Source organism: Lithobates pipiens, unplaced genomic scaffold (assembly GCF_037356315.1).
Source record: "Lithobates pipiens isolate NorthernLeopardFrog02 unplaced genomic scaffold, aLitPip1_a1.2 Scaffold_8, whole genome shotgun sequence".
Lineage (NCBI taxonomy): Eukaryota > Metazoa > Chordata > Amphibia > Anura > Ranidae > Lithobates > Lithobates pipiens.
The window spans coordinates 141,021,021-141,032,267 of NW_027507903.1; the positions used below are offsets into that span (position 1 = coordinate 141,021,021).

The window sequence follows — 11,247 nt, forward strand, 5'->3', positions numbered from 1 at the left end:
TCCCACAGTTATAATTGCTCCCTGGGACACACTTAACCCCTTGATCGCACCTAGTGTTTAACCCCTTCCTTGCCAGTGTCATTTACACAGTAATCAGTGCATTTTTATAGCACTGATCACTGTATGAATGACAATGGTCTCAAAATAGTTTTAAAAATGTGCGATGTGTCCCCCATAATGTTGCAGTTATGATAAAAATCCCAGATCGCTGCCATTACTAATAAAAAAAATATATATATATGTATATAATAAAATAAAAGTGCTATAAATCTATCCCCTATTTTATAGACACTATAACTTTTGTGCAAATCAATCAATATACGCTTATTGTGATTTATTCGATTTTTTTTTAACAAAAATATGTATACATATTGGCCTAAACTGAGAAATACATTTGTTTTTTTTTTATATATATTTTTGGAGGGTATTTATTATAGCAAAAAGTAAAAAATCTTGTTTTTTTTCTCAAAATTGTCACTCTTTTTTTGTTTATAGCGCAAAAAATAAAAACCGCAGAGGTGATCAAATACCACCAAAAGAAATCTCTACTTGTAGGAAAAAAGGATGTCAATTTTGTTTGGGTGCAATGTCTCACGACCGTGCAATTGTCAGTTAAAGTGACGTAGTGACGCATCACAAAAAGTGCTCTGGACAGGAAAGGGGTAAATCCTTCCTGACTATTACAATGTGTAATGGGTGTGTAATTAAACCAATTATTCAGATTAGTCCATGTATAGACTTGATGTGTCATATGTCATGCGATATGTACTTGCTATGTTATGCGATATGTACTTTTTCATTAAATACAATTTTTTTATCCAAAATCCAGTCTTTTTCATGTGCCTCATTCAAAGTCCCAAATTCTTCATTATATAGCTCTTCTGTATGAGTTGAGGATATTAACTCTTTGCATACAGCTTGCTCCTTCCTTCATAAGCATCCCATCAAATCCCTTATCCAGTTTTCACAAAGGGGCGTGTCCCCGAAAGAGGTAACCACATCCCCCTTCCCATACTGTCCTACTCGTGTATCTCTGGCTCTGCTCTTGGTTTGAGGCTGATGGTGTGCTCCACGCTGGCTCCCACCAACGGTCCTCCTTATCACCGCTTCCTGCTCTGGCTCTATGTGAGTGCAATTTTAACTTATTTCATTTTTTCAAATAAATCTACACTTAGATGGTGGTGACCGCTGTTTCTTTAGTAATATGGGTGTACTGTAACCGAGGTACTGTAGAATAAAATAGTGGCGATGCTTAGGGATATGGTGTATTTTCATGAAAAACTGCCTACCCTACATTCACACCTATGCACTTTTTGGTTCACTTTGCAGAAATGGACTACAGTCCATTTAACATGATTTCCTATAGATATAGTTCACATCTCTGCATTTTGCGGTGCTGCGTTTTTTGAAAAGGGTCAGGGACTTTTTTCCCAAAGCAGATTGCATTTTGTGTGTAATAGACTTCAATATAGCTTCAGCAAAATGCAAGTGTTGCATTTTTTTTACACGTTTTGCGTTTTTTTTCACTTTGAAAACACTGTGTATAGCTGGTTGCTAAGGAGCAGGCCGGGAAGCCAACTGCCACGTCCTTAACAACCGTTGAGTCCTCATCTGTCAGCAGGGTTCCATTTGACAGTTGACGGGTGATGACTCATCGGTTGATAAGGACACAGCAACTGGCTCCCTGGCCTGCTCCTTAGCAACCAGCTATATATAGTGTGTTTAAAGAGAAAAAAAACTGCATGCTAAAATGCATCATAACTGGGTGTTGCAAAACTCGCCTGAAAACCGCATTAAACCACAACCGCATAGATGTGAACCTAGACTAAACGCCAAGTACCGGTAAATGGTATTTCTTCAATATCATTGACTGGTAAGTGCAGCTTGGGAAAACCTATAAGCAAAATGAATTGCACTCCTGTGACCCATAGGAGAAGCCCAGCCAAACAAGCTTTGGCTTTAATTCTCCTTTTAACAGAGGTAACCGCAGGAATTAAGGCAAAGGCTGGCTAGCTCAAGGGCCACATTTGAGTTGAGATGAGATTGTTACATTAGATCTGTTCAGGTTATGTAACTGCCATTTCATCACACATGCTTTACAAAGTAGACTATTTATTTTTGACAGTTTCTGCAAATCATACCAAGCTCAAGAATTTAAATTCTTCCTTTCTCATTACCAACATTTTACTGTCGGCATTCACAGAAGAACACAAATACACAGGCATGTAGAAGTAAATATTAGATACAGGTATACATACAGTTGTGCTCATAAGTTTACATACCCTGGCAGAATTTATGATTTCTCTGTCATTTTTCAGAGAATATGAATAAAACAAAAACTTTTCTTTCACTCATGGTTAGTGTTTGGCTGAAGCTATTTACTATAAATCAACTGTGTTTACTCTTTTAAATCATAATCACAAAAGAAACTACCCAAATGGCTCTGATCAAAAGTTTACATACCCTGGTGATTTTGGCCTGATAACATGGACACAAGTTGACACAAAGGGGTTTGAATGACTATTAAAGGTAACCATCCTTACCTGTGATCTGTTTGCTTGTAATTAGTGTGTATAAAAGGTCAATGAGTTTCTGGACTTCTGACAGACCTCTGCATCTTTCATCCAGTGCTGCACTGACATTTCTGGATTCTGAGTCATGGGGAAAGCAAAAGAATTGTCAAAGGATCTGCGAGAAAAGGTAGTTGAACTGTATAAAACAGGAAAGGGATATAAAAAGATATCCAAGGAATTGAGAATGCCAATCAGCAGCGTTCAAACTCTAATCAAAAAGCGGAAAATGAGGGGTTCTGTTGAAACCAAACCACAATCAGGTAGACCAACTAAAATTTCAGCCACACCTGCCAGGAAAATTGTTTGGGTTGCAAAGAAAAATCCACAAATAACTTCAGGTGAAATACAAGACTCTGAAAAAATGTGGTGTGGCTATTTCAAGATGCACAATAAGGAGGCGCTTGAAGAGAGATGGGCTACGCAAAATGCCACAAAGTATCCCACTTACAATACGCCAAACAGCACAGAGAAAAGCCTCAAATCTTCTGGCATAGTCATTTGGAGTGATGAGAACAAAATTGAGCTTTTTGGCCACAACCATAAACGCTACATTTGGAGAGGAGTCAACAAGGCCTATGATGAAAGGTACACCATTCCTACTGTGAAACACGGAGGTCGATCGCTGATGTTTTGGGGATGTGTGAGCTACAAAGGCACAGGAAATTTGGTCAAAATTGATGGTAAGATGAATGCAGTATGTTCTCAAACAAACTGGAGGAACATTTGCATTCATCAGCCAAGAAGCTGCACATGAGACGTACTTGGACATTCCAACATGACAATGATCCAAAACACAAGGCCAAGTCGGCCTTTCATTGGCTTTAGCAGAACAAGGTGAAGGCTCTGGAGTGGCCATCTCAGTCTCCTAACATCAATATCATTCAGCCACTCTGGGGAGATCTCAAATGTGAAGTTCATGCAAGACAGCCCAAGAATTTCCAGGAACTGGAGGCTTTTTACCAAGAGGAATGGACAGCTTTACCATCTGAGGATATAAAGAGCCTCATCCACAAATACCACAAAAGACTTCAAGCTGTCATTGATGTTAAAGGGGGCAATACACTATATTAAGAACTGGGCTATGTAAACTTTTGATCAGGATCATTTGGGTAGTTTCTGTTGTGATTATGACTTAAAAAGAGTAAACACAATTGATTGATAATAAACGGCTTTAGACAAACACTAACTATGAGTGAAAGAAAAGTTTTTGTGTTATCATTCATATTCTCTGAAAAATGGCCAAGAAATCATAAATTCTGCCAGGGTATGTAAACTTATGAGCACAACTGTATATAGGTGTGTGTATATTTATGGCTGAAACTTGCTTTTAAATGAAATGTTATCTAACTTCAGCTATTATGACGGGTGACATATTCTGATATAATGACAGACCACATGTTTTGAAAATGTGATGTACCCTGACAGTGTGACAGCCAATAAGAAATTGCTAATTAGCAATAAATTAAGATGTTTGAATAACTTTAGTGGCATTTGATATTTTATCTCAATATAATCTATTTTGTTGATGAAAGGGAAAGCATATTGGGGGGAACAGAAAGTGTCAGAAGTTTCCTGCGGAAATATCTTTTTACCTGTCAGAATAGTTTACGCTAGTCATACTATGTCATGATTGTTGAAGTAAAAAGGTCATAATATTTGATTACACCATATGTGATTTTATGTAAGGATATATCAGATTGTCCATAAAGATCAGTATGTGGAAAAGCTTCACACTTTGACAGCTGTCACTTTCACAATCTGTCATTGGTCAGCTTTATATATGTAATAATGTAGCAACTGATAAGTGCCGTACCCTTAGCACCCAGAAAGGCCTGGAATCCATCCAGTAATTCATGCTATCATCAAATGTGTTTTGGCAGCAAAGAGCACCAGCACAACTTCTTACTAATGTGAATCCTGAAAATGTGCAATTTAACCAGAGTTAATGGAATTCTTAGGAGTCCTCACATACATATATTTACTACAAATGATGCAGCGTTTCATGTTTAAGGTAAGCATTGCATACACTATACCATATACCTCTGCCATAAACTATATCTGCTGATATTTAATGTTTACTTTTATTTTATTCCTTACCTTTATAAGATCTACCCTGAAAATTCTTATTATAACCAGCAGATGACAGTGTAGCACAGTGCGACTGCTTTGTTACAGCCATGTACCTTGACTTGTAGGGTAAGCCTCATGCAGAAGTCATAAAAGCTGGCATTCAGGCTCTCCTTTTCATTCGCCTATATTGTTTAGAAAACACTAAAGGGGTCATATGAATAGTTATTTCATTGGGCACTTTTATGTGTGAGGGTTTATAATCCATTTCTCTCCAAGTAAAAGCTTATTTAGAAACAGTACATTCTTTATAACTAAAGACCCACTGGTTTGGTTCGCACCAGAGCTTGCGAACAGGCAAAAAATGTGTACGAAAATGTGAACCCTGTTAAAGTCTATGGGACACGAACATGAAAAATCAAATGTTCTAATTTTAAAGGCTTATATGCGAGTTATTGTCAATGAAAAAGTGCTGAAATGTCTCAATTGGCTGTCCTGTACCCCATGATGGATGTGTCATCATGGGTCAAAGTTCTTTCCCAATGTAAACGCATATGTCCGCCGCGCGAACAGCGGCAGAAGTCCGCCGGTTTGGCGATTCGCGAACGGGCAAAATTTGCAGCGATCCGACCACCGGGCGAACCGCAAGGCCATCTCTAATTATGATGTTGATTCATCTTATCAGGGCAATACGGGTTTTATGGTACATATAGTACTTGCACATTTTTGCCAGTCTGTTGCACATTTATGAAGGATTATGCACTATAGCACATGGATTATGATTTGACTGTGAACGGTCATTTCACTGTTAGCCATTTGGCAGTGCCATATACCTCTCTATACCTTTATATATTACCATTACTTCACTTTGTGGAGTTTTTCAGAGGACGCAGCAGCCACGTTCATACCTGAGCACGGAAGTTTTTATAGTTTATGGGTGTGAATAATGCTTTAGCCACATTAAAGATACATACACTCTATTGTTAAGCATTGGCACACTTGCTGTTACACGCACATGAACTTTAATGGCATTTCAGTCTTAGTCCGTAGGGTCCAATATTGAGTTGGCCCATCTTTTGCAGCTATAACAGCTTCAACTCTTCTGGGAAAGGCTGTCCACAAGGTTTAAGCCCTTGTACACACAGTCGGACATTCCGACCACAAAATTCGTCTGATTTTTTCCGATGAACTTTGTCCGAAACTGATGTTGCATACACTCGGTCAGACAAAGTTGTCGGAAAATCCGATCGTTCGGAATATGATGATGTTCGTTCGTTGCGACGGGACTACGTTGCGGCTAGTAGCCAACAGCTTTGGTCTCGTAATTTGATCTGAGCATACGTGCCACTTTGTCCGATCGGAATTCTCTACAAACAAAGTCCGATCGGATCATGTTGTCGGAAAATGTTATATCCAGCTCTGAAACTTTGTTTTACATTCCGAAGGAAAAAGTGCGATGGAGCCCACACACGGTCGGATTATCCGACAACACGGTCTGATCAGACATTTTCCGTTGGAATGTCCGACCGCGTGTACAAGGGCTTAGAATGTGTCTATGAGAATGTTTGACCATTCTTCCAAAAGCACATTTGTGCAGTCAGGCACTGATGTTGGACAAGAAGGCCTGACTCGCAGCCTCCGTTCTAATTCATCCCAAAGGTGTTCTATTGGGTTGAGGTCAGGACTGTGTGGGCCTGTCAAGTTCCTCCACCCCAAACTCGCTCATCCATGTGTTTATAGACCTTGCCTCGTGCACTGGTGCATAGTCATGTTGAAACAGGAAGGGGCCACCCCCAAACTGGGAGAATGAAATTGCTAAAAATGTCTTGGTATGCTGACACCTTAAGAGTTCCCTTCAGTGGAATTAAGGGGCCAAGTCCAACCCCTGAAAAACAACCCCACACCATAATCCCTTCTCCACCAAATATTTTGTACCAGTGCACAAAGCAGAATACAAAGAGAACAGAATACAGTCTTGTATAAATACATGGTACAGCAGGCACATATTAGAATTATGAAATACTTTAAAACCCAGTTATTCACTGTAAAAAGAATGCTAGGCACCGGCAATTAGCAGCTGCTAGCAGAGTTTAGGAGCCAGCAAATCGATCCCAAAAATTCAAATAGATTTTTTTATTTTTCTGCTACTTAATGCTAAAGTTTAAAAACACTTAGAGACTAAAATAATGTGTATGGACACATAGAATAATACTATTTGCTCCTAGAAGCTGAAAAAAAACCCCTCAAAATCTGCTGCTTGGAACGTTTTTTTTCTAAGCTAGTGTGCATTGAGCCTTAGCTAGGTAATATAACTAGCTAGAGGTTTACTCAGCCCAACAAACTCCCTCCAACTAATGCCACGTACACACGACCGGACTTTCCGGCAGACTAGGTCCGACGGAATCAGTCCGTCGGACAATCCGATCATGTGTGGGCTAATCTGATCGTTTTTCATTAAAAAAATCTGATGGACCTAGAAATAGAACATGTTTCAAATCTGTCCGACGGACTCAATTCCTATCGGGAAAACCGTTCGTCTGTATGCTGGTCCGATGGACCAAATACGACGCAAGGGAAACTATTGGCTACTGGCTATTGAACTTCCTTTTTTAGTCCTGTCTTACGTCATCACATTCAAAATGAACAGACTTTCGAACGGACTTAGTCTGTTTGTGTGTGGGCAAGTCCGGAAGGTCCGCCGAAAGTCAGTCGGGAAGACCGTCAGACCTAGTCTGCCGGAAAGTCCGGTTGTGTGTACGCGGCATTAAAGTAAAGTATTACTTTTGCTTGCACTGACCTAGGCATCACAAATCCATTTAATCAGTGTTAGATTCAATGTTACAGTTTTAGATAATAAAAAAAAGAATAACATATCCCTTATGGTACTTACGCAAAATGCTGAGCCTTTCATGTTTATCATCACATTTAATGTTAGGCTTGTTGTATTTGTGCATCTCACCTTTAGGGGAAAAAAGCAGTATTTTATTAATTTTCATTATGGAAACGCAAAGTCTGATAGTTTGTGTTTGCTTGTTGTAAATGCTTGTATTGGCTCACAAAGGTGAATAAAGTGGTTGTTAACCTCTGAAATGAAAAATGAACAAAGCATATGTTTTTTATAGTGTGTCTGCTCTCTCATTCCTCTACTATGTGCATCAGTCGTTTCTGATAGAGTCTATCTATGCTAACACCAGACAATCCCAGGAGATGGCCCTGCCCCCACTCCAGCATACAGCAGATAATTGAAGCCTCAGATGTGCATGTTCCCTACCTGTATATGACTATGTAGAGGGGGAATGTCCTTTTCCTCCACTCTTGTCTCAGATTACACTCAACTCCCTGCTCCATGCTGTGCAGTAGATGACACATTAAATCCTCCCTGCTTCCCGGAGCTCAGAAATGCTGTGTAAAATGTGTACTTGAGGAGGCTTTAGAGAAGAGAAGGCTGCAGATAAACAGGTACAACTTATGCAGGAGGTTTTTTTTTTTTTTTTTTTCTCTGTGTATCACCTGAGGCCAGTCAGTTTTAGTAGGGCTTTATGATCACCTTAAATCCCACTTATAAGCCTAGGCATACAGTGACTGATTTTGACATGTAGACTTTGTCATACTAAAATAATTACATATTAGTGTTTATATAAACTGATTACAATTCCTATTCAACAGGCAATCTACTAAAAACACAATTAAAATACAAAATTGAAGTTGCTCTCTTGCAGGGTTTGTATTTCCTGTCTAGAGAGCAGAGGCAGGTTGTTGACCTGACTACTCTTTACTGCAGATGTGCAATACAGCCTGTTACCGGATGGCGAAGGAACAGCAGAAGACTGATAACCTCACTCTCTGCTCTTCCATCCTGTCAGAATGTTCACTGTTGCACATGTAACATAGCTGAATGACTTCTAGTGGCTCTCCTCCTCCTCTCAGTCTAATTTCTATGGGCCATTATAAGAGGCTGAAACGTGTCCCCTACACAGGTGCCGATAGCTAGGATGCCCACTGCCAAGCTGCATGTTAGCTATCACCATCTGTATGTACCTACCATTAACTATCTATGAACATATTCAGAATTTAGAAGAGCTTACTGGGATTGTGAGGAATTGTGAGAGATTAAAATGGAATAGGGATGAATGTTATTAAGTAAATTCATTCATTTTCTATATTGCTTATTCTCCCTGGGGACTCAAAGTACTTAGGTGGTGAGGCAGCCATATTGGACACACTCAGTTGAGCCAATTAACCTACTAGGATGTCTTTGGAGCGTTATCCGCTGGGGCTCCACCAGGTTTCCCAGAACTACCTCTAATAAAATATAATATAACATATGTATGGTTTGTTTGGTTTACCTCAATATTTTTCATTGGCTTTTTTACTTTATTATTCTCAGTGGTCTTCTGTGATGTGGTATGCTTGATATCCTCATGAGTAGTTAATTCCGCTTCTGCTGTGGGAACTGAAGAAGGAGAGCTGCTTGGGGGCTTAGCTGTTATGGGCTTAGTGGTCATAATCAGTTTAGTCTCTGCTGCTGTGGTGGGGGACGTCATCTTCGGAGGCGGTGACGCTGATGAACTTCCTGGTGTACGTATCGTGGTGCTTTTAGGAGCCCCAGAAACTGGGATTGCCATTGTGGTTTCATTGACTGTAACTGAAGGTGTAGATTTCAAGCTGGTTTTTGTAGCATTGCTTGCCTGGGAAGTTTCTGTGGAAAGTCATAATACGAGTACATGTTTATAATTATGATGTTGAAATGACAGTAAGCCCCTGTATACACGGTCGGAGATTCTGCCAACCAAATCCGTCGGATTTTGTCCGTCGGATTTTGTCCGTCGGATTTAGTCTGACGGATTGTGTCCGAAACTGTTGCATACACACAGTCGGACTAAGGACTAAAATCCGATCTTTCAGAACGTGATGATGTAATTTCGTTACGATGGGACTACATTCAGGCTAGTAGCCAATAGCTTTGATGTAGGAATTTGATCTGAGCATGCGTGGCACTTGGTCCGATCAAAATTCGCTACACATGATCGGAGTATGTCCGATCAAACCTGTTGGTCGGGAAATATTTCCAACATGTTGGAAAATTGGGTCCGATGGATATTCGGACAGAATCAGTTACACTATATTGTCAAAAGTACTGTAACACCTGCCGTTATACGCACATGAACGTTAACCACTTGCCGACCAGCCGCCGCCGGACGGCACGTTCCCTCAAATCACTATAGGTGTACGTAGGCACCTGGGACCCGATACGCATGGCCAATCCCCATTCTGTGTACAAATCCCCATTCTGACAGGGGGAGGAGAGACAGATCCTCAGCTCCCCTAGTCAATCCCATCCCCACACAGTTAGAAACACCTCCCAGGGAACACACTTAACCCCTTGATCGCCCCCTAGTGTTGACCCCTTCCCAGCCACTGATATTTACAAAGTAATCGGTGCATTTTTATAGCACTGATTGCTGTATAAATGTCAATGGTCCCAAAGTGTCTGATCTGTCTGCCACAATGCCACAGTTCCGCTAAAAAACGAAGATCGCCACCATTACTAGTAAAAAAAAATATATAAAAATAAAAATGCCATAAATCTATCCCATAGTTTGTAGACACTATAACTTTTGCGCAAACCAATCAACATACGCTTATTGAAATTTTTTAAAACAAAAATATGTGGATGAATATGTATCTGCTTAAACTGAGTAAAAACTTTCTTTTATATTTTTTATTTATTTTTGGGGGATATTTACTAGATATAGACTGGAATGCCACTAAAGTTCATGTGCATGTAAAGGCAGGCATCCCAATACTTTTGCCAAAATAGTGTATCTTAGCACCCAATTGGAGTCCAGTATATCATTCTCATTTAACTTCTCCACAACTTTAAGCCCATAAGATTTGGACTGGTGAGACCCCAAAAATGCATTGACTACATTTATTACATCTGGGGTTAATAATAAACTTACTGAACTTACTTGGAACCTGTGTGATGACCTTGTGGTTTCACCTTACTTAGTGTCTATGTTCTGTGCACCTACCTAGGCGTGGAGTAGAGCCACCTCCTGAAGAGCATGCGCTATGTGTTTTTTTCTATTTAAAATCCCTAAAGCCACAGTTGAGTTTTAGGGTTAATTATACCAAATTATGGTTTCAGTACCAGTCTAGCTGGATTGCACTGGGTTCTGCTTGGCCACAGGTGTTGCTGTCACCACTGGCAAGTGTGAGAACGCAGTTTAGCTAGGCGTATTGAGTGCCATACTTTCTCAGAACCAGCCCAGTGGGAGTGTCATCTTGCTGTGCATTCTTGGAGAGGGTACTTAAGGTACTGACACCACGTGCTTCTGGGTTCCGGTCCAGAAGATCTTTCTGTCTGCTTGGTCCTGGTCCTCCTGACCAGCCCCCATGGCCCTCATGGCCTGGGGTGCAGATCCATCCAATTTCAAGTCTCGGGGCTGGCTAACCCGAGGCAAAGTAACTGGGAGGAGGATTCAAAGGTGGTCCGGTGCTATCTCATCTGTGGAGAGGCCCAGCAACTGGAGAAGCAACCTGGGGAGGACTCTTCGGGAGAAGGCCACGCATAAGGCTGTCTTCTCAGAAGGAGCCTGGAGGC

At 40.5% G+C, this 11,247-nt stretch overlaps 1 protein-coding gene across 1 annotated transcript in view; it reads right to left on the reverse strand.

Moving 5' to 3' along the window:
- Nucleotides 1–11,247, reverse strand: part of PODXL (podocalyxin like) — a 136,291-nt gene that overhangs the window by 33,313 nt on the left and 91,731 nt on the right. The window contains exons 3-4 of the mRNA XM_077473266.1: nucleotides 8,987–9,339; nucleotides 7,531–7,599 (exon numbers count right to left, since the gene is read on the reverse strand). Coding sequence (XP_077329392.1) covers nucleotides 7,531–7,599; nucleotides 8,987–9,339 — 422 coding nt within the window. The remainder of the gene's footprint in view (nucleotides 1–7,530; nucleotides 7,600–8,986; nucleotides 9,340–11,247) is intronic.